The sequence below is a fragment of the Lagopus muta genome, chromosome 11 (assembly GCF_023343835.1).
Source record: "Lagopus muta isolate bLagMut1 chromosome 11, bLagMut1 primary, whole genome shotgun sequence".
Lineage (NCBI taxonomy): Eukaryota > Metazoa > Chordata > Aves > Galliformes > Phasianidae > Lagopus > Lagopus muta.
In genome coordinates this window covers 6,545,541-6,572,866 of record NC_064443.1, presented here as the reverse complement: position 1 = coordinate 6,572,866, position 27,326 = coordinate 6,545,541, and the positions used below count along the sequence as shown (strand labels likewise).

Below are 27,326 nucleotides of genomic sequence, written 5' to 3'. Positions count from 1 at the left end.
ATAGCTTTTTGGGTTCTGCCACTCTTTCCTGATAGTTCTTTTGTAAATATTTGAATGCTTGACGTTGTAATGCCTCTTACAGCTGCTACCAACAAAAACCGTATGAGCTTTTATTGTAACATGCAGTATCCCTCTGAGCACAGGGCAGTGACAGCCCCTGGCAGAGGGCCATGTCCCTCCTCCTGCACACATCCTGCTCAGCAGGCATGGTACAGCTTACAGGAACACATAGCAGAAACAGGATAAAGTGTTTGTCTGGATAAACCAAGTGGCCAAAACCTCCTGAGTGATGGCCAAGGGCAGCAGTGAGCAGGATTATATTGCTAGTTCAGCCTGTTCTATTCAGCTGTCAGCTAGTGACCTGTTTTAGAAGACAAACGCTTACAGTTAACTTCCAGTAAATAATTGTTGTCATCCCCTAAAGTAAATACAGCTATGTTGAAAACTTCAGCATTGTCAGGCCTTGATGCTGAGGGACTAATGAGAACAACCAGAGCAGCATGTGTAATTCTTACGCTGCCCAGCAGCTTATGAAACAAGTAAACAGATGACCTGGCATGAACTGTTTCCTGAGAGAGCCAGCGAAGATTCATTTCGCTTTATTATTGATGACCTCTTTTTAAGTGCAATGTTTGCCTACAACCAAGAACTCTGGAGAAGCACAGTGGACCAAAGATTCATTCAAACTGATGTATTTGTTTGCTGTCCCTAGGAAATGCATACTAAGATTTAAAATAAGAACCTAATGTTTAAAAAATGGTAATCATGAGATTGAATTATTTATACTTGAAACCAACTTGAAGATGCCTTTGTCTGATAAAAAATACATGACCTCTGGAGGCTTCAGAGACTTAAAACCCAGATTGCATGTCTGAAGAAATGTTTCATGTTCTACTTAAGCACAACAAAACATGCAGTAATAAACCATCATCCTTTTTAATTTTATTTTTAAAAGAAAGCAAACAAACAAAAAACCCAGATGTCTGGTTGTAAGTTGAATACTGTTGATGTCCAGCAGAGATGGATGGCCTTAGGATCAGGCTTTCATGTGCCAGGATTAGAAGAAATCAGGCCTTCTGAAGTTGCAGTCATCCCTGTTTTGCTGTTGCAGTTGCACCTCCAGCAGCTCAGGATGACTGAAGGACTTCTTGTGCTAAGTCTGGTTCCAGTAGAGGTGAGCAGGCATCTCCCCTAAATACAGATTAGCCCTTGGCATTCAGCAATGCACTCAACATTAAGTATTTTTCTTTTCCTCCTGTATGCCCCCAAAATTGTCTTGGAAGGGTCCACTGGAATCAGTAGTTGACATATCATCACATGGTGAATGCTTCACACCCCAGTGCTCTGCACACTGTTACTTTTCTTTGCTACAGTGCAGGTGGTTGAGAGATGGGATAGGGAGCCTTGCTGCTGTGCTTTGTCTTTCTGATACATCTGTACTGCAGCCCTTTAGTGCACGTGAGAGATGTTTGTGGCAACAAGTGGTGCAGGAATGGAAAGCTCCATTCAAAACCAGGCCATGTTATCACCATGTATAAATAGAGTATGCATCAGTAGAGCCTTTGTCAACATCTGCCTTTAGAGCAGTGAGGACAAATCAGAATATTAGAGCATTAATTGCCAAAAACACATTGGGCTGCTGCCTACAGTCACCTTTTCCCAAGATGGAAATATGTTTAAGGCTTTCTGCAGTGCTGTGTGGCCACTCAGTTCACTGCAGTACAGCACTGACGCTGCTGCAACACAAGCATGTATAAACACTTCACTGGTTTGTATTAAAAAAGAAAAAACAAAACTGTCCTGAGGTCCTGAATACCTCATTGTTTGGAGCTACGCTTAAATTTGTACAGTGCACGTAGTTAAAGCCATTGTTAGTCAAATACTGGTTAAATGCATGTTAAGTTAAAAGCAACAAAAAAGAAATCAAAAAGAATGTGGCCTATTTTACTACTAGTTGACAAGTTTTGATCTGTTTCCTGTCAATAACTGCTATAGAGCATGTAAATGAAGATATGATACATGAATGGACCTTGGAACATAAAACAGAAATGAGATGAGATGCATGGAAGACAAAGTTCTATTAATATGTGCAAGACAGCATTTAAAACTTAATTGTAAGGAAATGCATTAGAACGAATCTGCAACGGCAAGAAAGTATGATCTAGTAAAGCAGGACTTTGTAACTGCAGATGTGATTCTTTGAAAGTGTAAAAATTGCTACCATCTTTTTAATATACACCATGTCTTGCAATACTGTATTTAGAAAAAGCATCAGTCCCTGAGCCAGCAGGTAATAACCTGAAAGAGATATATATATATATATCTATACATATATTTGTATGTATGTATTTAAAATTATTTTAGCCATAAATTCATAAAAATAGCATAACTGCAGCAACTGCTATCTCAAAGAGGACAAAGCAAGTCACGAGCTTCCTACTAGAGCTGCTGGCAGGCTCTCAGCACCAGTTTAGCAGGTGAAGTTTACTCTGTATCCTCTAGTTTTCCAGCTGGACACAGAATACGTAGCTATTTTGATAGGATTCCTAGAAATATGTCTGATGCTCAGAACATGGAGGGTAGCAGTAAGTAATGGAGCAGTGAGGTCTTCTGTGTGTCTGTGCACGCAGAAGAGAGCTTTAACTGTGGTCCAGAGATGAAGAAACAAAATGCAGGACTACCTGTGAGGAAAAACTGGCCGGAAGACAGTCTACTGCTTGTAGCTGTAGCACTGCTTTAGTTAAAGAATGGAACTGGGAGAGGGAAAGAGAACAAGACACAGCTACCTTGGGAAAAGGCAAGGGAATACTGCTGTGCTATGGACAGCATAGGTGTCAAGTGAATGAAATGAAGGACAATGGGAACATGCCAGACTGGAGGCCTGCAGCTTTTTACCACTGTGTAAATGTCAAGTCACTGTAAAAGCAAAAGGCACAGAAACTGAAAGTCCTGAAATGTGTGAAGTCCCATCAGTCAATACGACCTGCTTATGCTGCTTTTCTGAAAAATGATCTACGAATTGAAATGCCAGTCTGTGGAAAAGCAGTGTCCTTGGGTCAAAAGCAATCTTTTCTTAGATGCCAAACAACTGAAGTATTAACACATTGGAAAACGCCAGGTTTCCAATGACGTGTTGCTTGTTGGAAACCTGAGAAAGCTGCTCTGTGTGTCTGGCTTCTTCAGTTTTTTTTCTGAGTGTGTCCAAGTGTAGCTGGCCCAAGTGCAGATGGCATCTATGGAAGAACGAATGCTTCAGATCTCTGAAATTAGAAACAAAGATACTGAGATATTAGTGGTTCAGGAACTATAGTAAATGACAAATTTACCTTGGGGGGGAATTAAGTTCTCTCTTCAAAAGAGTGTGTAGTAGAAATGAGGCCAGCAAATGACTGCTTGTTTCTCTTAGGGCTCTGAGGTAACAGAAGCCCACTGTGAAAAACACTTCTCTTTCAAACCCCATTCAGATGATCATTACATACAGGTATTTTTAGCAGAAGCAATGTGTACAAATTAGCAAACAGATGTAATTATCCAAACTAACTAATAAATTCCAAATCTTACAAATCTGGATTAAAAAACATGAATTCCAGGCACTGCATCCAGCCATTTTATAAGGAAACTCCATGTGCAAAAAGCGTGAAGGTGAGAAGATGCAGCTATTGTTTTTTAAGGGTATAAAATTTGGTCTTGTCTTTACCCCAGATTACATAAATTATCTATTTCCCCTTTATCAAGGCATTGCAAACTTATTAAACCATTTTCAGCAGTAGATACAGATCACATTTCTCTATGAGAAGAATGCTCTGGCTGTGCAAAGCAATACAGCTTTGTATCACCAGCCTCTAGGCACAACTGTTTCATGCTGTCATGCTGATTTCAGATGAGTTACATGGAAACTGACATCTCACCTAAAGTATAACTCCTTAACTAGTGATCCATGGTCCTACTCATAATTAGACCATAACATCCTTTGGATTGAGAGTATATGGATTACAGAAGGAGCCCACAAAGCAACTGGTGCTTCCATACAACTCAGCTGTGCGAGAAGGAGACAAAGTCTGTGGACAGGTGGCAAAATTTTCAGGGGGAAGCACTCTGCACATTTATACAGCTCATGACAGTGATGTTCAGAACCCGGCCTCATGCAGAATTAATGTGCATTAATGCCTCCCCAAGATGAACTGGCCTGTAGTGCACAAAGCTCTCCATCAGTCTGTTGGGTTCTGTTAAGCCCTTTGCTACTGAGTTCTGTGTTTTTTTTCTTGTGAAGACAGCTAAAACTCCAGCAATTTTTCAGCCTATTTTTCTTGTCAGTGTAATTCTGTGGCTAGTGTTTCAGCGCTGTTCTCATGTGTGCTGCTAAGATGGATGTATCTCTTTGATAATGTCTCAGAGAATCCATGCATCTACTGTTAAAACTAATCCTAATATTTGTAGAAAAGATGGCCAGGACTTGCAATTAAACTATCTCAGTTCTATGCCAGAACTGCACAGATCTTGGTGAAAGCAGACTCTTCATCCTAGGTCCCCATCCTGCTCAGCATCTCAATAGATTATTGTCTGGTTTCCATTCTTGCTACAGATTTCTGCTGTTGTTCCTCTTCAGACTAATAGGCTTTAATGCTTTGTACTTTGCTTTTTGACTGAATGAGTTTAGAGGTGTAAGGGCAATTTGCATTTCATACAAAGTGTTAATACCAGCAGAATGTGTTTTGAAAGTCTCAGTGTAAGGCCTTGAGCTGCTTTTTCATAGCAGGTTGTATCTTGAGAGGGCTTTGTCTGGAAGTTCACTCAAACACAATATTACAGGCTTGGCCAGACTACCTAGGCTTGCCAGGAAAACTAAGCAGCTCCTTCAGGAGGTCCTCTGAAGGTGATTTGGAGATCTGTGACTTGAGATTTGGAAGACAGAGCCAGAACAATGCTGGCCTGTGCTGACTCAGCAGTGCTATTTTAAAGGCAGAGGTTGGAACACAGTGCTTCTTGGACTGCAAGCCTGCAGTTTAGGTTTACTTCTTCTCAAATTGTTCATCATAGCTATGACACCAGGAAGATGCCCAGTTTGATTCTCACAATTCCATATTTATCCTTATGTCCACACATCAAATAGTGTCCATCTTTGGGCTGAATCTGCCATAAACAACAAACTGCAACTTGGGAGGAAAGAGAAATCGCTTTATCTGCACAGGTACTGAAGGGCCCCCATGAGGTCCATATTGTATTTTGGATTTATCAGCCCTAGTAGTTCCCTGACTAAAGATTAAGAATTCTCCTCACAGACTGGGTGCCATATATTGCAGAATTTTCCTTGCCAAAAAAAAAAAAAAAGACATTTGGAGGAAGCAATGTATTATTACTTTCATAATTGGCTTAGTCAGCAATGAGAAAAAGGAGTGGTTAAGCCAGAAGGAAGGCCCTGTCACTTCCTATCTGTGACACACACACTGGGTCCCTGGCAAAGTTAGGCACTGCTGTCAACTTTTGAACTCTGTGTTTACAAATGCAGGGAACTCCTACTGTTATTACAGTATAGCATCTGCTTTTGCAGCAGTCTAAAGACAACTCATTTATCTGTAAAGCCTGGAATGACACAGGGAAACTCACTGCTGTTTTTACAAGTTATGCCACAGTGGACAGTGTGTTCTTGTGTGCTACATCCCACTGTCTTACGGCACAGAGGCAATACTCACCTTGTGCTTACTGCCTTTACTCTGACTTGGTACCTGGCTTCTGAACTCCAAAGGCAGTGATGAAAATGTTTACAACAACTATAATGAACACTAGTCCAGTTGCAAGGTTGTTGAGGAAATCCAGCTTGCCATGTTTTGCAGGGTTGTTAAGGTCATATTTTACTTCAAAGAGAAAGGAGAAAAGAGAGATTTAAGCATATGAATATTTCAAAATCCAGAATAAAAGTCTTCATTATTCATGTAGTTAAAGAATTTCTTACAAGGAGCTATTTGCAGCACTCATACTTAAAAGGGAAGGACGATTTTGCACTGTCAGTAAAAGAGCTAAGGAGAAGATCTTTAATCACAAGGCGCCTAATAGCCTCCAGTAATTAGCATCTAATCTCTGTGAATGCACAAAGGCATGCACAACATTACAAGGAACCTTCTGAGTTCTTGATCTCTTAAAGTCTGCAACAAAACTAGATTTCAAACCTTTAAAAATAATTTCAGTTATGGAGCTTGAAGCCCTGACGGGATGGGACGAAAGTACATTTCCTACAGTTAGATGCTCCAGGCCATTCCCAGACAGCCCTCCCTCCTAACAAGTGCTGCACGTCTTTGTCCTGGTGCCTTTTCCAGCTGTGCAGCTTTTCCCCTCTCCAGCTCTTGCACTGACTTTTCAGAAGGCACTGTCTGTTAAACAGGGGAAGGTTTCAGAGCGGTGTAGCTGCAGTTCTTGTCACAGGCAGCACCAGCTGTGTAAATGTTTTTCTCTGCTTCTTGCAGTTCTTTGGTTAAACTGCTAATAGAAGATAGGGAAGACCACACAAGGCAGATACTATTAATTTAGCTTAAGCTTTGATTCCTGGCCTTGTGAAAACACAGAGATAAGCTACACTGTACTGATAACAGACTTGATAGACTAAAATGTGCTTATTTAAGGCAAAGAAGAATGGGGGGGCCTGGCTGTCTTCATGTGAAAAGCCAAGATTTTTCTCTGCCTCTGTTCTCCTGCAGGGAAAAGCTTATACCTGACAGGTTCTTTCAGCAACATAAATAAAGCTGACTTTTTTTTCTAATGATAGGTGCATACATATGCTTACAGCTCTGCTGTGTGAAGTAAACTTTATTTTTAATAAAATGTCCCTGTCAACACTGTGGAACTTAACCACAGAACCAGGGCTTGCTCACTCTGAATCAGTTAAGTGGTGGCAAACATATCCAAGATACTGAAGCATTAAAAGCCAGATTCCCTTGGTGTCTCCAATTAGGAAGTCTACTGCTGTTTTGGTCTGAAGGAATTCTGGGCACCTGCTCAACTCCTGTTTGCTGTACGGTTGGGCAGAGTGGTCAAAGCACTGACAGTGTGGGGGAACAACTTCAACAGCTTAAGCTACTGCACACTTGTGCTGACCTGGAATAACTTAAGCTCAGCAATACTTAAACCTGAAAATGATTTTCTATGTGAATGTAAGGCATTGGGAGCTATGTGGAGATTTGCATCCTAATAGTGCCACTAAAGAATCCGGTGCTTTCATGTAAATGAAGCAGAATAAATGAAATGGAACATTAATCCTTAAGTATGTAGGAAAGACATTTCAGACAGCTGGCTGGCTTTAACACTAATAAAAAGGCTCTAATGGCCTAACATGTTTTGTGAGTTAGAAGAAATCATGCTTGAAGGAGAACTGCCACTTTCAGAGCTGTCCCTTTGTCCACAATGAGGACTACAGAAAAGGCAGCTTAGTAGTTGAGGTTGGGCTTTAAATTTTGAAGCAGGATTGCAGCAATCCTATCTCTGTTACTACAGTACTTCAAATCATACTGTTTGCAAAAATGATGAGCTATTCTCTGTGTTTTACAGCGGGATTAGAATGCTGCCATTTCATGCCAACTCTACTATTTCAATACATACTTTACTTTTATTTTAAAATGCTAGGACTGCCAAATCAGTTTCAAAATACCAATTTTGGAAAATCTGTTACAGTTTTTTAAGCTACATATTCTGAACATGTGATTGTAGAAGGACATAGAGATTCTTTGGAGGAGTCTTGGTGCTGCTTTAGTCTGAGAGGGAATTTCCAACACTTCCTTTTTCATAAAAAAAGACTGTGAGCACCCCTTATTTCAGGCTCACAACTGTATTGGTGTGACTTTCTGGAAGAGTTGTCTCGAATCAGAAAGACAAATGGGAGGAAGTCTGCGTAAAAGCGTAAAAGCTAGGAGAGAACCATGGGCTGAATTGGGAAGCTCTGAGAGGAAAAGGGCCTCTTGGTGTTGTACAAAACGTTTGCCCGCCTTCTTTGTCAGAGCTCAAAAATAGGGCTTTTATGAGTACCACAAAATGCAATTTTGAAGGAGGGAAAGCTTTTAATCCCTAATAAAGAACAGTGAGAACTTGTAGCTCCTGGGATGAAAGTGTCTCAAGGCAAGAAACCAGTCAATGGTTTGGACATCTGTTGGGACTTGTGTGCCCTTCTGAGAGGGCTTAAGGCAACAGCAAATTGTTCTGTAGGCCAAAACTACCAAATGCACACTGTAGAAAGCAAGCTATTGCTGCAGTGCCTTCATCTTTGTACCTTCGTGCCTGCTTCCTATCCTCAGTACCTTTTGAGCTCAGCAAAACTATGTTCTACAAAAGTTACCCCAACCAGCATACTGTGTGACTTTGGTGTACTCCAAGACCCAGACATACAGCCACTGCTGAGCCCAGGCTGGGCTCCTGATGCATCTCTCTATTCATGAAGCAGTCTGTGAACCACAGCTTTGGAGTTAGGGTTATTCTGTAATTTTTTTTTTTTTTTTTGCTAATTTTGTCAAAGAAATTACTGAGGAGGAAGCCAGTTTGGAAATGCCTGGCAGAAATGATAAATGAGTCCTTAAGCAGGCTTTTAGGCTGTAAACAACTAACACAACCACCAGGGAGATGCCTTCAACCATGATACAGATAAGTGGTTGTTGCTGTTCTTGCTCATTTTTCTGTGACTCTCGCCACACTCCCCAGTACCATGAGCTTACTTTTTCCAGTCCCTTTCTGGAATCTCCCCTGTGCCAGGACCTGGATTTTGCCCTTGTGCCAACTCTGCCAAATGCAGAGACAGATGTTCTCAGTCTCTTTCGTAAGAATAAAAAAGCTATGTCAGCTGCACATCCATATTACAAGCCAGATGTATCCTCATTTCCTGAGAACTTCCTCCTTGATCACAAAGCTGTTCAGTTGTGAAACTGGAACACTGACAGAGCATCAGAATGCCCAAGGTAGCCCATATAGCTTAGTAAATGCTCTATGTGAATACTGGCTATCACTCTGTAGTAGGCTAAGGAAGCTGTATGTTGATATTAGGTCATGGTTTTGACTAATGTCATTGAATGCGTTTAGGGTACAATCTTGCTCCTACCGAGGAAAGAGAACTTATCTTTTTAGCTTTAATTTCAGTTTAACATGGGTTTGAAAAACCAGTGATGAGTACATTTCTATGATTCCTTCCCCAGAGATTTAAGATGCTTTGAATAATTCCCTAAATTTAAAAACAGGAATTTTTAACACGCGTTATCAAAGCTCTGACTTGATTGCAGAAATACAAGCAAGCCAATGATGATAATATAAAACACCAGTGTGAATATGGACAATCCAATCTCCATTTCTGTTCCACAGTTCTATATTCACAATATATTCTTATAATATCACTTATGATATGACTGATATGGAGTAAATATATCTTGGTCATAAGATTAAGTAACAAGTCTTGCCAAAAACAGTATTATGAAACTGGGCAGGCTGCATGATCATATCTGACCTACTAATGTTTCCTTTATGGTATTTCACCAGTTTCCTTCCTCCTTGAGACTTTCTGAAAAGAGGAATATTCATGCTCTTCACAAATGAATATGAGGATCTTAATCAGAACTGAAGATTCCACATAAAGCTGCCCTTATTCCTTTTGCTGTCTTTTCAGTGGTGAGTGGAGACAGGACAAGGGGAAACAGCCGGAAACTGCAGCATAGGAAGTTCCGCACCAATGTGCGCAAGAACTTCTTTACAGTGAGGTGACGGAGCACTGGAACAGGCTGCCCAGGGAGGTGGTGGAGTCTCCTTCTCTGGAGATGTTCCAGACCTGCCTGGATGCCGACCTGTGCGACCTGCTGTAGGGAACCTGCTTTGGCAGGGGGTTGGACTCGATGATCTCTGGAGGTCCCTTCCAACCCCTACAATTCGGTGATTCTGTGCTGTAATATCTCTATGGTCTTAAAGAAAAATGTAATCAATTTCGATATCAAGGCATTCAAAAACAACTATTTTTAAAAATAAACGGAGTCTACATACTCAGGTTGCATTTCGTAAGAAAAATACACATCAGTGGCTCTTGCAGTTGCTACATACCCAGGAATATCAGGAGTACTCCCACCATAACTTGCATTGTGAGCGACAGGCTGATAAGAACAATAAGGGGCATGTAGAATGAAAAAGAAGGTCCTTGCTCAATCACAGCTTTCAGCTGTGATGCATTGGCCATCAGCAGCGCAATGTCCAGCATGCTCTCTGCAGCGCTCTTCTTGTTTGCGTAGTGGTTGATATTCATAGGTCCATTTCTCTGAAACCACTGTGATGGTCTGTACTGAAAGTGGGAGAAGAAAAAAGGTTATTCGTATCTATTTTAGTTAGTGTAGAGAGTCAGAGATGACTTAGCCCATCAACTGATTTCTGTAGGGATACTGATAAAGTTACAGTAGGACTAAGATTCTACATGCCTCTCCTTCACTGCTACCACTGCCCTCCATCTGATGGCAGAACTGTAGTGATTGTATTAGACTTGGGCAGATAAACTTTGTCCATCTTGAAGGATCACTCTAATCATTGTTTCTACCATGAGAAAAGTAAGGACTGGAAAATCTGCAGTGCTTGCACTGAGAAAGGCTGGGAGGAAGAAACTCCCAAAGACATACTTAAAGCCACAAATATTTATTAACTTCACACTCAGTGGACATCGCAGATCTGCCTAGTTCTTCATTGGTCTTGAGTCTCATTTTGAGGATTTACATGGGAGTTGCTCACTGTATGAGCTTTGCTTGACCTCTTTTCCTGCTGTTTTCACTCTGCTGTACCACCGTCCAGGTCCTCGCACAGACAACGGTTTCTGTTGAAATATCGTATGACTCGTGGTTGCCAAGCACTGCCCCATTACAAGGGTAGCTTTTTTCCCATCAGCAGAGGTCTTTGAATTCCTGAGCAAACAAATAGGAAAAAAACAGCCTACTGTGGGGCAAAGCCAGAGCTGGTCAATCTGGAGGGCTGGATAAAATGAGCATTTCCTGATGACGATTCAGGTGACCTAACCTGGAATTTGGCAGCGTGTCTCCAGTGGTTCCTAATTCCTCATGGGGTGGATGCAGTGTGTGTAACTTGGGTAGGTGTGGAAACATAACTCTTAGATGAAGGAAGGTGAGGTGTTGCTCTTCTGCAGTCTCCAGACAGGTTAGGATTTCACTCTTGTGGATCTTACTTGTAGACTTCATAAAAATAATATTCAAATATCAGTTTATTTTGGCTGACTGCTTCAAACCTGCTTCTGAGAGATGTTTTTACTGCACAAGTATGTTGTGCTCGCCAGAAAATACTGTGAGGGAAATTTCTTTTTAAAGAGAAATGCAGAAAACGCCCTCAGATCGCTCTCTTTAGTGGCTCTAATAACCATCCAATTTCCAACTCCAGAGCCAAGTTTGCCACTAACCAGACTTAAAAGCATTTTATTAGTAGGACAGATATTGATACATAGAGCAAACACATTCCCAGTTTTTCCAGGGCATTCAAATGCCCAACCTGACCTATTTTCACCAGACATGCCGTAACCAACCACAGTCTAAATATTTTACTGAGAGAAAAATGTCATGGGGCAGCAGCAGCAGACTTCTTTCTGCAGAGGGAATTAAACCGTGTAACTATAGCTTCGTGCAGGTGGCTTGTTTACTCTTCCGTTGCTCAGGGAAGAGAATGGCTCTGAAACTGATAGCAGCTTCAGTGGGGAAGCTAGTTATGAGTTTGCTTTCGTCTGTGTCCTGCAGCCTAAAAATGAAATTTGTGACTCAGGGGTCTGTGCCTCAGTTCATCACCTTTCCTCTCCCCAAGCAGTTTCCTCTTTCCACTCCCAGCTGCACTAAGCTGCCCTAGCACTGGGATATTTAGAGTTAGTGTCTGCTCCTAGTGCAGCCCTGCCACAAGCTCCACAACAGGTGTGAATGCTCATTTCCTTACCTAGAGCAGCAGGAAAGATACACTGGCAGTACTCACTACAAAAATCCAGACTAAGATTTTTCACTATTAATTGCACAGAAAAAAAGATTAAGATGCTTTATTCTTGCCTTACATAATATGTAAGACAGGGTGTGGAATTACATGTGGAACAGCAAAACTTCTGGGTATGAGTTTAAAAAAGAAACTCTTCTCAGCAAACATCAGAATTTTGTAGTGACTTCCTGATAGATTAACTATTTCCTGACCAAAACTAAACATCCAAACCTCTAAATTATTCCTTGAGTTCACAAGGCTTCAGTATGTAACACAGGCAAAGGTAGCTATGCTGTAGTCTTAACCTTGATGGAAGGAGGCTGCAGCAGGAGCTGTGCTGATAGCGTACTGATGACAGCTTTCACTCTACTTAGGAATGTGATCATGAGCTTGAGGTGACTACTTTTTAAAAAAATTATATTGGAGAATAAACAATCTGGATTACATCTTTCTTTTAGTTACCTCTATGAGATACAGGGCTCTTCCTATGCAGTCAGCAGAATGCAGACTCTTTCTTTTCCGGGGCAAGTACAGGACTGCACAGTCAGGACTTTGCAGTCTGCTAATCCCGTTTCTGCATGGCCAGCCAGCACACAGCAGCCAATGGCATTTGAATTGCTATGGAAGCAAAAGCTGGGTCACCTCTGGACTCTGATAAGCAGAGAAGACTTTAGCAAAGAAGTAAAACTTTGTGCTTCTAGCACCCCAAGTCAGCTGTTTACTAGGTGTGAGTCTAATGGAAGGCATTTTACTCTGTGAGGAGGCTTCCAGCCAGTGCTGCTGCCAGCAGACTAGACACAGTTGGAGCTGGGCACAGGGAGGGCAGAGGCACCAGATCTGTGGCACAGAGTGTCCTCAGCTGTGCCTCGTGCTGGGAAGAAGGGTGTGCAATCATGGAAGCCCCAGAAATGATTGTTTCCCTTTTCTTAAGACATAGAGCCTCCTGTCTCGTGATGGAAAACCATAAAACCAAAAGAATGCAAATTAGCATGGACTCAGGGCAGAACTTGAAGGCAACTGCCCAAAGGATCAAAACAAATGCAGGCAGTACTCTGGAAGCAGTTTTTAACAGACAATGTGTTGCACGGCAATATATAGACAGGCAATGAAAGGAGAGCTGCTGCCTTAACCTCTGGTTAATGATAGTCCTGCATGAAGAAATTACACGGGGATGCTGTTATGTGGCTTTGTGGTTTCAGGGAGGTGCCAAATGGCTGCACTGAGTGGCAGTTACCGTGCTACTGTCACCTGCTGGGATGCAGGGAGAGTGAAACCACTGGAGATTCCCTGTGAGATGTGTAGGTGCCACTTGGGACAGCATGTGTGCTGGGCAAGGGGAATCCTGTAACCTGTTTCTCCTGTGATGTAATCACAGCAACTGCCTGGTACAGATTAAGTGATCAGTGTGCTTTGTGTTGTCAAACGAGTCCAAGGAAAGGCAGCACACAGTCACAGGTGCTTGCACAAGGGCTGTATGGAGCTGCTTTGTCTCTGGGCAGCAGCACTTAGTGCCCACAGGGCAGTCAGCTCCCAGGGGTGATGCCAGGATGCTGCACCAGAAGCTGACGCTTTCTGCTTCCACAAAAATAAACCTTGTGTTCACTTCACACTGGGAATTGAGTTCTACAATACGTCATCTTATTGACAACTCTGTGGGTACAGGCTTTGCCTCTGCTTTGCTTCACTAGTTGTCTTAATGGCACACCCAGAATAACTGAAAGTCCCCCTGAAATACAGAAAGGATTTATTCACTACACTTATTAAAAAACAGACACGGCACTGAGGTAGATGTCCTTAAATATTGAGTTGAATCAGATCCAAGGCACACCTGCTGATTTAACAGGCAGGAAACAGTGCTGAAAATGGAAACCCTTGAGAACAAATCATAAAGTATCTTTGTTAAATGCAGTGACCAGTTATGGTAAGGATTCATGCTTCCACTATGACAGTAAATTGCTTAGTGTGACAAAGTTTATATGGCTGCTTGCTGAACGGGGTATTTGTCAGGCACTAGTGACTGCTGAAGCAGTCCAGTTAGTCTGTTGGAAGTCTGAGAAAGAGGAAGAGAAGGAGCAATTTGGTGTCTTGTTTTGGTGTCTTGTCCAGCTTGAACTCTGAGCTGCCCAGAATGGTACCAGTCAGTCTGCCAGGAGAAGGCAGGTGGAGTTTTTCACATGCCAGTCATCTGGGACAGGTAGAGGAGAAGAGCAGTAGTGAAAACTGAGAATATTTTAAAGCTTAGTTATGTTTGTTTCTGCCACTGCCCTATGAATGGGGGAGGAAAGATAAAATGTGAGCGCAAATCTTGAGAATTCACCTCTCTCCTTTTGGGATATACCCAGGTACTTCACTTAGCTTCTTTTTTTCCCCTCATATGCATATTTTCTTAAAGGGATTATGTTAAGAAAGTCTTACAAATTAACACATCTGAGAAAAATATTGCCTGAACTGATAGCACCTTGAAATTTCCAAGCTAAGACTGAGATTTGCTATGAACATTGATGTTTGTGTGACTGTTCTTGTGAATGACATTAGCAAGTACTTGCAGTAGCACAGGACCGGTTACCTTTTTTTTATTTAAAAACCTAGAAAGCCAGTGTTGCAGTTAGCCAGGCAAACATTCTACACACATCCTACACACACACCATAAGTCAGAGGTCTGGCCTTGATTAGCAGTTGTGACGGCAGCTGCCTAGCAGCATCTGGGACTGCAGGACCCAGAGCTCTATGCTTAAAACATTAATACTTAATACTCATTTTGGTGTGAGTACAGCTATTCACAATATTGTAATTTTAAATCATTTTGCAGTAGAAAGTGCTTATTAAACACAGTAGGCCCATGGTTTTGTTCAGGATGATTGGGCAGATAGCACTGATTATTGCTGATATATTAAGAACAAGGTTTCTAAGATCTGTGTGTCTGATTAGTGACACCTGCTTTTGCCTTTGAGTACATTTACTCTGAAACAATCTTCAAAACCCTTGGCTTGCTCTAATTCTGTATGCAGTCCTCTTCCTACTTTAGGTTAGTGATTACTGCAATTGCAGGGTAGTTCTTACACACTTAAAAGCCAAGCAACCTTGCTTTAAAATGAGACGGGATGAACTTTTGGTCTGGTTGTTGGCCAGTAGAACCTCTGGGTTTGTAACATCACAGAGTGAGTTTCCTGAAATCCTTGTGTTTAGGGACAGTCCCTATTTTCAAATGATGGAAAGTTGCTAAGTAATAACCAGGCTGTGCAAATATAAGGCTGAGTCACGGAGATCTCAGAGTCAATGGTTCTTTGCTGTGTTTTGAAGTAGTGTTTCTAATTAAATATAAGCTGAAAACATCCAGCACAAAATTCCACTTATATCAAAGAAGGGTCAGACATAAAAGAAATTACATAGAACTGAAACAAAACACAATTTCAGAGGTTTTAAATTTATTCTTTCTAAGACTAACCCTGCCATTGTAGAATTGAACCACTGACTTTATACAGTTATTTAATGATGCTGATGGATGTAGAATTTCTGTCCAAATATCTGTCATCTACATAGTAGAAATGGAATGGGTCAGTATATGGCCACTGAAATCAGACTTTCCCCCTGTTTCAAATAATATTCTTGCGTGACCTGGTGTAGGGAACCTGCTTTGGCAGGAGGGTTGAACTTGATGACCCATGGAGGTTCTTTCCAACCCCTACAATTCTGTGATTTTCTGATATGGAAAGAAAATAGGGAAAAATATTCTCAAAAAAAAAACACAACTATCTCCCAAGGCAAGTTGTGCCAGTCATACAGTGGAATATTAGATCCTGTGTACACCTCCTTGGGAAGATGTGATTCCTTCCCCCCCAGCAAAACATTAGACCACTTGTTCAACTCAGCACTGACTCATAAAAAAAATCCCTAAATCTGGCTCTGAATCATCAGTGCCATTTCCTGTAGGAATTCCATTTGGGGGAGATGTGGCTGTTCAAGCACCAACCTAACACAGCACTACTTAGCTTAGGAGGCTGCTGCAGTCACGTCTGGAGGCAGTGTGGTTGCAGGTAATCTAGAAAATATATATTAAAAACCAAAACAAACAAAGCAACACTTCAGCCTGTGTTCAGTTTCCTAGCACCTTTAAAAGCCTATACTGAATAAGAGCCACACTGTATATGGAAAACAGAAAATGAAAATGCAACTATGTTTAAAAAGAAAAAAAAGCTAACAAGTGGTAGCTGTGTTAATTCTTGAGTTTCAGAAACCTTGCACAAATAGAAGGGAACGGTACAGTCCTGTTAGCTCAGGGCAGAGCACTGTTTTCCTAAAGCTGTGACGGCATCAGTAATCAGCATACCTGATGGCTTCAAAGTGAAGTTATAAATGAGACTTGTCTGTAGAGCAACTGGAACAGAAGCTGTTCCTCACCACTGGGCAGCAGGTTGCCTGTCCTGTGTTGCCAAGGCACTGCTTGTTTGTCCTAGCTACTTGCTTGTGAGGCTAGCACCACTATGGCAGACTAGATGGGAAGTACACCATACCTCTTTGGAATGTGCCATGTCATTCTGTGCGCAGGATAATTATTACAAGTTCTTACAAATTTTGTTACTTGTGCTGCAATGCCAAGAAACTGACACGTCCCAAAGTGCTTAGGAATCAATACACAAACTTCAATACGTTTTTAGCAACAATGTGACCATTATAGAAAGCAAATATTCCACAGCTGTTCTCTTCAACCATCCAATAGTTGTTCACTTTTTCACAGACCCTTAATCATTTCCACTGGCGTTCCTTGCCATCATGGGAAGCCCAAGCTGTGCTAGTTTTCACAGCAAAGCAGCTCCTGGACTGTTTCGATACGGGGCATGAACAAAGGAAGCAAACACAGGAGCATGAAAAAACAGTTACTGTTGGCATCAAACAGATCCTTTGCACAAAAGGCAAGCACAGCTTCCAGCCATAATTATTGCCATTAGTCAGCGAGGTGTGCCAGGCCAGCACTGGAAGAAATGCCCAGCTTCTTTCTAAAAGAGTGACAGCTGGTGAAAAATATTATCCAAGTTAATGACCAAGTTAAAATAAATCAAATTTAGAGTGAATGCAACCACTCATTCAGAATTGCAGTGAGCTCAACATAATAAAATCACTGTGCTTCTACCCTGCTTTGAAGGTAACTAAGCCATTTTTCCTTTGATGGTACCTGCTTTTTGTATCAGCTAGCGCAAGAGAAATCCATTAAGAGAGTGATGTGCAAGAGAATGGATTTTGAAGGCGGGGCTGATGCTAGGATGGGCAGTAAGAACTTCAGGGCTGCCACAGATATCAGCAAGCTCTCCTCACAGCAGGCACATAAACACCCCCAGCTCCAGTCCCTGCACGTTGAGGCCCTGTGGGTTGTTTGTGTGAATGCTGGACTTGATCATATTCTTAAGGTATCTACTCTTCAAAACTTGTTTTTTAAGAAATCTGTCGCCTGTTTCATCTTGTGTGTATAATTTTTTAATATATATTTTAGAAAATGAAAAGGTGTTTGGGAAGTTCTCTGAAGTGTTAAATAGAGCGTATGCATAATACGATATGAAGTCTCTCTGCTTATTCTTTTACTTACACAGCTTTTATGGGAAAGCAATAATGAAACAATAATCGCATGCAACCAGAGATGAAGCAAAACAGGAAAGTCATAAAAAAAATTCTTAGAACAGACCAAGAAAAAAAAAAATCCCCATTACATGTACTTGTGATGCAATCACGAGTCTGGCTGTTAAAAAATAAATGCAAATTCTGAGAATTCAGTGGCTTAAAGGCCAGCAGTTCGATTTGCACATCCCTTGTTTCTCTTTAGATACTTTCCAGGATTTATTAAAACCAGATTGGTTTTTATTTTTCTGGTCTGTTGTCCATGCCAAGGGCTCCAGGAAGGGAAGGCACGGTCTTGCAACCACCTGTGACCAGCCAGCAATGTGGGTAGTGGTTTGCTGCAGCTGTTCCTGTGTGGCAGTCCTCAGTGAGAATGAGAGAAGCTTTTCAGAGTTTGGTCTCTTTCAGAAGAACATGAAAGATGCTCTTTTAGCCGCTTGGCGTTTTAGAAAAGCAGCATGCTTGGAAAATACCCTTTATATGTAAACATAATATGGGATGAAATGTTTTCCAGTGCACATCTCTAGACATGTTTTGACTACATGGAGTAGTGAAAAGCTGTGCTTTCCCTTGTTGGTATGTGATGACTGCATGCAAACGTGCAGTCCTGGACTTCAGGGCAGCTCAGCTCCTGCAGGAAATCCCTCCCAGGAAGAAATCATACAAGCATAGAATGGCGTAGGTTGGAAGAGACTTGCAGATCATCCAGCCCCAATTGTGCCGTGGGCTGGCTGCCCCCAGCAGCTCAGGCTGCCCATGGCCGATCCCATCTGGCCTCGGCACCTCCAGGGATGGCGAGCCCGCAGCTCTGGGCAGCCCGTGCTCAGCATCCCACCACCCTCTGAGTGGGAAATTTCCCCCTAGATCTCCCCCCTTTCAGTTTAAGGCCAACCCCTCTTGCCCTATCAAGATTCCTATCAGTAATCTGTCTCCGTACCGAGATTTTAGGTGAGGAGGACATCTGATGGCTGGGCGCTGGCCCGCGCAGGAGCTCTGCAGCCACCACGCCAGGCCTAAAAAGGATCTTCCAGTCTCTCCCCGGCCCGTCTTTGATCCAAGACAAAACGGGAGGTGCGCGCCGTACCCCGCAGAAAGGGGAGCGCCGAGTTGCAGCAACAGCCGGGATCGCCGGCAGCACGGCGCTCCGCGGTGACAGCCCCAGGGCAGCCCGCCCGCCCGCCCCAGCCCCGCGGGCCTTACCCGCTCGACCACCGCCGGCTCCGCTCCCTCCGCCCGCCCGTTCAGCTCGTGGGTCTCGCCGCTGGAGTCCATCTCGGCTCCCCGAGCGGAGCAGGAGAGGCCTCGGCAGCTGCTGCCGGCAACCTCTGGGAACCCCTTTTGTATCGGCTCCCCCCTCTGGCCGCGGTTAAGAGAGAAAGTTTCCGGCGGCGCAGAGGAGGGAGGGCCGGCACCGCGCACACCGCCCCGGGGCTGGGCTGGGCTGAGCTGAGCTGAGCCGGGCCGGGCTCTGCGCGCGGCCCTGCAGGACGCCGTTGGCGCTGTGTGGGACTGAGGGAGGCTCTTTCTGCGGAACTCCTCGGTGGGCAGCAGGGCTGGCAGCGCTGCATCTGCGCTGAAAATGCTCTCCAGAGGTCTGTGCCGGCGTCTGAGGTACAACGTACCCCGCAGGTTAATGCCTTCGGAGTCGTCTGTGTTACAAACTGTTCCCGCTGGGTTTAGTTCATGCCCTGAATAGTGCTGAAACATACTTTACAGAACGTAAATAAACACCTACTGAAAACGAAGTACAGACCCGGCTCCTGCTAGGCCATACTCGTAAAGAGACAATGTGGAAGCATTACTTTCTGCTCTTCAATCATCAACGCAGGATTTTGGCAGATCCTGTACAAGGAAGAGCTGGCTGCACTGCTTGGTGCAATAAATGCAGAGCTGTAGGACCTACACTTAGGAACATGTTGCATTTGCAAAAAGAGGTCTGGGCACTTGGCTGTTCTCACTTTACATCAGGTGTGTGCTTGGAAATTGGTCCTTAGTCTGAGCCTCACAAATGTGCTCTGAGAAAGCACCTCAGCTGCAAGGAGAGTAGGGGGCTCAGCTGTGCAGGGGTGCGTCTTTGGACAGGAGGTGTGTGTGAGGTCTTGAACATCAGTGTGCCCTGCTGCGTGTCTGCCTTAAAATGCAGATCTAGGGCTGTTTTGCCACATCAGATAAAATATCACATGCCATATGACTGCAGTTTTCCTCATGCAATAGATAGGCATGCTTCGTCTAATATGAGAGCGTTACTGAGAAATGGGAGGAACTGTGGTGATGGCCTTAACATTTCATGAGTCTTTGTGATTTTTCTTGTCCTTTGAACTTCCTCCACTGGAATTCCAAAATTCATGTTCATGTCAGCATTGAGATGCAATGTCTCCTCACTGTTGACTTTTGGTTTTGAGCTTACAATAATTTTTTTTAGTTTAAAGACGCATAATTGTCAGCTGAATTCACTTTTAGATTTCATGGAAAAGCATACGGGCAACCAGATGTGGGTAATCACAAACTGAGCCCAAGTTAGGCTTCCAATCTTAATACTAAAGGTCAAAGAAGTTTCCAGTTCAACTCTTCTCAGAAACGCATTGAATTAATAATTAATTTTCTTCTTAGAAAATCCCCTTGATGAAGCATGCAGTTACAAGTTACTGTCTTCAATTGGAATTATTGAATTGGACATTCTAAGAAGCCCTCATCCATCTTGATTCCTTGCAGCCCTCTCTGCTTCTCTTTAGAAAAGCCAGCTGGAATACACTTATTTGGAAAGAGAAAGGAAGTTTTGTTATTACAGCTTATAGAAAATGGAAGAAGCAACATATGAAAGCAAAGATATTTGTACCTCTTTTTCTTATGGTGAGGAGGATATACAATAAAAGCAGATAATAAAATAAGCTCTAAAAAGAAAAATCAACATTGTTGAATGATTTTGATCCAGTGCTGTGTGGATCACCTCACCCGCAGCATTTCTAGAGGGTGGGAATTCTATATTAGTTGTTTGGGTGGTGGTACAGTTTGTCAGGGTGGGCACAATTGTTTTGATAGAGTAAGACAGTGAGAGGTGACACTAGGGTCACTTTGAAGCAAAGCTATAAACTACACCATGATGTCAGCTGCTATGAAGTCCAGTGCTTGAAAAAGCACATTACTTCCCTTAGTTTTAGGGTTTGTAGTGCCCAAATACTGGTCATGAACTCAACTAGGCTGGCCTTAATCAGGCACTTAACCAGTTAACTTAAAAATCTTTGAACATGGTTGCTGTGGTATAGTTGCCAAGAGGAGCTGGTTAGAAGCCTTTCCATTAACTGTCCATTGATGTTTTCAGAGATACTGGATATTTCCAATTGCCCCTTTTTCATCTTCTAAAGCTCTTGGCAAATGCATTTTTATCGCTTCTGTTGGTAGTTGTAGAGGTTTCATTGACACTGATGAAAATATTCTGCCGTTAAGCCTAAAAAATTAAAGATCTGCTCTCTGTAGGTGTCACTTAGGAATGGAAGGTATATTGGAATGGAAGATATCTGTGCTATCTCACATTTGCATTGCACAGCCACGTACCAAAGAGATTTATGCAAACAGAACCCGTTGTTAGCCTTTAGGAAATGGGTGCAGTCCTTCTGAAACAGAGAAACAGCTTAGCCTGAGTCTGAAATTACCTGTGAGCCAGCATTTGTGTACGGTCTGCAGCAGTCGATTCTGCATTGCATCTGTATGTTGTTGTGCTCATCAGCTCAGTGTCTAACAATAAACTTTAACAAGTTTTCCTGTTACCCAGCCTTTGGGTTAGTTCTGCTGGGTTAATAATAATAACAACCATTATATTTTGCTGTGATCCACGTAGAAAAATAGTTGCAGACTCAAGCTGGTGGCAGAAGAGTTAATAGGCTGGCGAAGCGATCGGTTTGCAGCTGTGTGATGACAAAACTATGTGGTAGGTCTTTCTTATTTGTGTGGATTTGTGCATAGTCATTATAAAATGAGAACTCTGCAAGTGTCACCACGTGGGTCTGAGTCAGGAATTTTGATGAGCGTTACACAGAGCGCGTACTGGAGGCTGCAGAGGGTCCTTGGGACCACTGTAACAACAGCCATTGGAACCTGCATGGCAGTTTTCAAGAGAGAAAAGATGTGTTGTTCTCCATCTTTACAACTTGGTTGTTACAGTCAGTATTTGGCACTTCAGCCATAGATCATGGATAACTGTTTTGGTTTTGGTTTTGTTTCAAATGTACTCTATGTCACAGGTGTGAAATGATGCTAGAATACTAATGAAACCTAACCAGAGAGAGAACAGCATTTTGTATTCTGGCTAAAATTACAATGGCATTTTACAATTTTTTTTACTTTCAAGTTAGGCCTTCATTTTCCCTGAGCAATTACTATTATGTGTGCATGGAGTCGGTGTAAGGAAGCCCAGAACAAAAAGTATGTGGCACTGCCTGTTCTGTGGTCACTATTAAAACAAGTAACTCTGCAAATTGGTACTTCTGCACTAGAGCACAAGTTTAAGTAAACAAAGTGGCTTTTGGTAAGATCACTCTATGAGAAAAACAGATCAGCCATTCAATAAAGTAAAATGAGAGAAAGGTGTAAGGAGGAGAGCACTGGTACTGGAGAAATGAGACAGCCTAAACTAACTGACGTGAATGGAGAGGTTGTGATTTAAAAAACAGTGTTTGATATCAGATAGAACTGCCTCCATCAGCACATTCTGCTTTGTTTTAATGGCTTGTAGATTTATTATGTTCATGAAACTTTATTTCCTTGCTCTGTCAGCTATCCTCAGCAAAAAAGGCTTCCTCTCTTGAAAGACATGTAGTTAGTTTATTTCTTTTGGGAAGGGGTGGATTTGTGTTGTATCACTGCAACTATTTGGGGCAAAAGCATATTATTTTGTGCTGTTTCTTCCTTTTTTGGTTTCCTGTTATTCCTTCAAAAACTTGCATTTCCCCACCAAAAATTGCATTACACTCTCCAAAAACCATTGTTCTAGAATTAACATTAAAAATAAATAACGTATGTAATGCTTAGTTTATGAAATATGCCAACCTTTCTCCCACAAGCTTAAATTAACTGTAAAAAAAATAGCTATTCATTGTCCCTGATCTCTTCTTAGAGCATGACTTCTAGCAAGCCTAGGGAAGAGCCTTACTCTTTTTCTTTCTGTTTTCACCTGGATTATGTGCTTAGTTGTTTTCTTGTGCTCCACTGATCTAACCACCTTGCTCTTTGTGTTTAAGTGAAGTGCTCAGGGAGAGGATAGACCAAAAGGAGTTCCCACGATGCTGTCTGTGAATGGCATGCCAGGATGCAGTGCAGATGTTCTCCATGTAAAGACACACAAGTGTTGTCAGTGCTACTTTACAGGACAATGAGTTTAATGAAAAAGAAAGTCTCCTGTATTAGAGAGGGTGGCAGGTTATCTATAGACAGGAGTGGAGAGTGCATCTCTTTAAAACGCCAGGTTTTGCACAGGCGTGAATCTGAATTGTACATCCTTACACAACTTGTCGACAATAGTGTAAATAAGAAAAGAATAAGACCATGGAAGTTCTACTGATTAAAAATCAATCCCTGAACAGTCTGATTAAATGGAAAGTATATATGGAATTCTGTATATGGAATTACAGCAGAAAGGCCCCAGTAGGTTCTCTTGTCCAGTACCTCACTCAAAGAGGGACCAGATTTCAAAGCCTCAGTGTTGAACAAACCCTGTTCATGCTGCCTTTCCCCACTGGGTGACTGCTTTGGCCCCTTACCACCTCACTGGCGCTGTGCTGAACTCTCACTGGCTTAGTGATGTCTGTCTGCTCTGGGAGCCCAACCCTGGGAGCAGTTTTCCAAAGGCACAGAGTGCTCAGGCGTTCATTTCCTACCATCTCTGGCTACACTCCTGTTAATACAGTCCAGGATGGGACCAGGCACTGCTAGCACAGCACACTGCTGGCTCATGATCTTCAGTTTTTAAGACTTTATTTATAGCTTCTTTGCCATGATGGTATTCTGATATATCAATTTACAAACAGCAGTTTATGTTCCTTTCACACTCACACCTGTCTTTTTATCACGTTGACAGGCAGGTTTTTGGAAAGTCAGGAATTGGGCAGCATAGTTTTGTTTTGATTGTCTTGTCTTTTCTTTTCTTTTTTTTTTTTGGTTGGAGGAACCCATGAAATCTTTAGGTAGTTCTGTATCACTTCATAAGATGCCTGCACAATTGGATCGCTCTTCTTGTGCCTTTATTACCAAGTCACAGGTTAAAGTATCAGTAGGAAATTCCACCTCAAATGCACATTTCAAGGCCAGAAATCTTCACTCTGATCCTTTTGCTTGAATGTCACTCAGCACCACTTAGTTTGCCAAGTAGCTTGTGGCAGAGCACGTGCTTTAGAAAACCTGTAAGTCCTTTGCATTGCTTTTAAAACTGACATAAACGTGCTCAACAGCTTTGAGATACAGTCAGTGATCAGCCTACAGATGAGGCTGAACTAAAGCAATAAAATATAATACATAAGCTGATTTTTTTTTAATCAGCTTAGGCTTGAAAGTGCTGTGCACATTTGGCAGAACTTGCAGATGCTTTCATTGCACGTATGAGCTTCAGCCACTCTTTCCCCTCTGCAGTTACGTTGTTCCTGGTGTCTATGGAAACACAGCTTGGTGTTGGTATTTTTGTGGCAGCCCTCAGAAATACACTGCTAACGCTTTCGTTTTCTCATGTGGTTCCTATTTCCAGGAATGCACAGACGTGTAAGCCGTCAGCAGCCTGCAGCCTAACGAAAGCAGCGCCATCTGGCTTTTTGTTTCTTCTACTGACTGACTGTTTGAAGCTGTGTGTGAGAATAATTTCCAGTGCAGCCACTTTACTAGCGCTGTGTTTTCACTTCATTAGGTGCCTATGCTTGCAAAGATTCCTCACTGTTGGCTTTTGTAGTTTTACTTGTGTGACCTTTATATTCTTATTAAACCTTAATGTTTGCATGAGATGTGAATAATCTTGCCTGATTTACAATTTATAAATATATAAGTCATTAGCAGGTCATAAAAGAAGTATAAAAAGCTAACAAGAATATTGTGATGTCAATTACACAGCTCACAGATATGAAAACATATCTGTTTTTACGAGGAATTCGTTCTAATTCATTCACATCTGTTTGTTTTGTAAGCTTTGTGAGGCTCATGACAGATGTGACTTTAGGGCAACTGCCCTGTTGAGATGCACGGTTTAATTTTAAAGCCTGAGTCACCTGGGACTCTTGAGGACCTCGGCTACTGTGGCATTTGTAACATCTGCCAAACTGCACTGCAAGCATCTCTGCTTAATGCTTGCACTGCTCCTGTGAAGGAGCTGAGCATCCGTTCAGTGCTACAAACTGAAATAGTGACCTGTGGAGGGAATGAACCAGAACTGATAAACAGTGTTTTAAGTGGAGCACAGGTGGGTGAGATTTAGATGCAAAAATATTAAAACCTCTGTCTAGCTGGAGATGAAAATAAATAGCTGTGCTTCTATCTAAGGTCAGGAGCTGCCCACGCTGGAGCCTGAATACTAAGGGCCGTTCCATTTGTCTCCCTGAGGGCTCTGGATCTGGATCTCTGCTCACCATGTACACCACAGCACATGCAGCTTGTGCTGACAAGACTGGAGCCCATGGAACCCCCAGATTTGCTTTAGGATCAGGTGCTTCAGGATGAAGCGTTTCAATACGTAAGTTGTCTAGTGAATTCAAGCCACGTTGGAGGGGGCCCTGAGCAGCCTGCTCCAGAAGCTGACATCCCACCCATGGCAGAGAGTTGGATCTCAATGATTTTTAAGGCTCCTTCCAATCTCAGCCATTCTGTGATTTGATGATCTGGCTTCTAAGGGACGTTCTAGCAACCCTAAGCACAGGGTACATCTGGCTGTTCTCATTTACAGCCCTGTGCCAGGGTCTGTGGTCCCAGGGAAAGCTGCTTTGAAGGCCCTGATGCATGCAGGCTGTAATTCCCTGGGTGAGAACCGTCTCTGCTGCAGACTGTGTGTGAATCCTGTCTGCTGTGCAGCTTGTTGCCAGCAGGTTTAACTGTGAAGCCCTAAATCTACCAGTCAGTGTGATGGATTGTAAAAGGGTTACAGTCAAAGGGGAAGTCATTAGTCCCTTCTGAGGATTTCCTCTTTGAGTACCACCAAATCATTTTTCTGGCTCCTTAAGTAGGTAGAAGGGGTGAGACATGAATTTATCTTTCTCTCTGGCATTCTTTTCTGCAGGATTATTGGTACAGAAACAAGAGATAATCAATGACTGCGAGACAGGAAACATTCTAATGCTGGGCTCAAGACAACTGTGGTTTGGATATTGCTGCATGCTGCACTTGTAGGGACTTGGGTTTCATTTCAGAAGCAAAACTCTAATGGTAGGGTGTAAGAATAATGGGTGCTTATACCAGCACACTGGGCAATCTCAGGACATCTTAAAGGCATGGCTGCCAGAAACTCAGAGCACAGAACAGTATGTTTGAAATGGTTAAAAAATGAAAAAAAAAGACAAAACAGGGGTTTCTGGATGCAGGCAAAAATAATATTGTTAGCTTAGAAATGCTGCATTGTTTCATATCCGTGACCTGATGAAATTAATCATGAAGGCGAGAAGGAAATCTGGAATCCTCACTTTGTCTAATATTGTTAAGCAGTCACAGTGTTCTACAGCCTCAGTTTATGGTATGGTCTGCATATTTAGATTGTTGTCAGCAATTATGGTTAATGTCTTGGTGATAATGTGCAAGTTTGCTCAGCAAAGGCTTCTGCAGTGGTGCTGGCTATCTGGGAAGCAAAGCATTTATTACTGTGAATATATAGCTTCCTAAGCAACTGCTGTCAGGATGAATACAAAATGTTGAAAATGAAACTGCTCTGAAGTACTTAGTTGTTGCTGCTCTGCCATCTTCCTATCTAGGAAAATAAAATAAAATAAAATAAAAGCATTAGTGTGGACTTAGAAGGAGCTGTACAACTGGGTGACATGTAAGAGAGGTGCGTATGCCTTAGCCTGGGAAGAGCTGGAAGCACAACAAGGCTGTCAGTAAGCAGTGCAACGAGGAAGTTTGTCTCACTGCTGCTCAGGGTAGAAAATAGATGTCCGTATTACCGTGCTGCAGTAACAATCCCCAAAATGATTTCTTTTGTTTATAAGTGGTGCACCTCGTTGTACCTGGTATTACTTTCCATTCAGGAAATTAATCAAAATTATAATTAAGGACAGTTACACAGGACCTGAAATATATATACATATATCCCAAGGAAGCCCAAACAGCACAATTTAACTAAGAGTATGTTGCAGTTTCTTGATCTGCTTTCATTCTTCAGAGGGACTGAAAAATGGCTGATGAAGGTGATTGATTTGTTTATCTTTTCTCAAGGCTTTTAACAAAGATAGCTCTTAAACCCTCTTGAGTAATTGGAGGAAGGAGCAGAATTGTGAGTTAAACCTTGGTTGAGCAGCTGGAAACAAAGGAAGCCATAAAACTGTTCCTGTAAGTAATAGCGTGCCAGATTAAGGTGAGGGTATGTGGCAGAGCTCTCCTCACTGCTCTGCCTGGATGCAGGATGAGGGGTGCAGCAGTGTGCTGAGGGCTGTCCTGCTGCAGGACCTGCATGCCATCCCTTTGGAGGATGGTGGGTAACAGGTACAATGCACAGCTTGTTGCAGGGGCCATCCGATACCTTGAGATTCCTGTCCATGCTGATATCTGTGCTGAAAAGAAAGCCACTGTCGGCCTTTCTAGCAGAAGTT

The 27,326-nt window shown here is 42.5% G+C and overlaps 1 protein-coding gene across 1 annotated transcript; it reads right to left on the bottom strand.

Moving 5' to 3' along the window:
* Positions 1-920: 920 nt before the first annotated feature.
* On the bottom strand, positions 921-19,153 carry NINJ1 (ninjurin 1). The gene is made up of 4 exons (XM_048957173.1): positions 18,763-19,153; positions 10,054-10,288; positions 5,691-5,852; positions 921-3,260 (listed from the first exon to the last, which is right to left on the bottom strand). The coding sequence occupies exons 1-3, from the start codon at positions 18,832-18,834 to the stop codon at positions 5,707-5,709; spliced, it is 453 nt and encodes a 150-aa protein (XP_048813130.1). The 5' UTR covers positions 18,835-19,153; the 3' UTR covers positions 921-3,260; positions 5,691-5,706.
* Between the last annotated feature and the right edge of the window lie 8,173 nt (positions 19,154-27,326).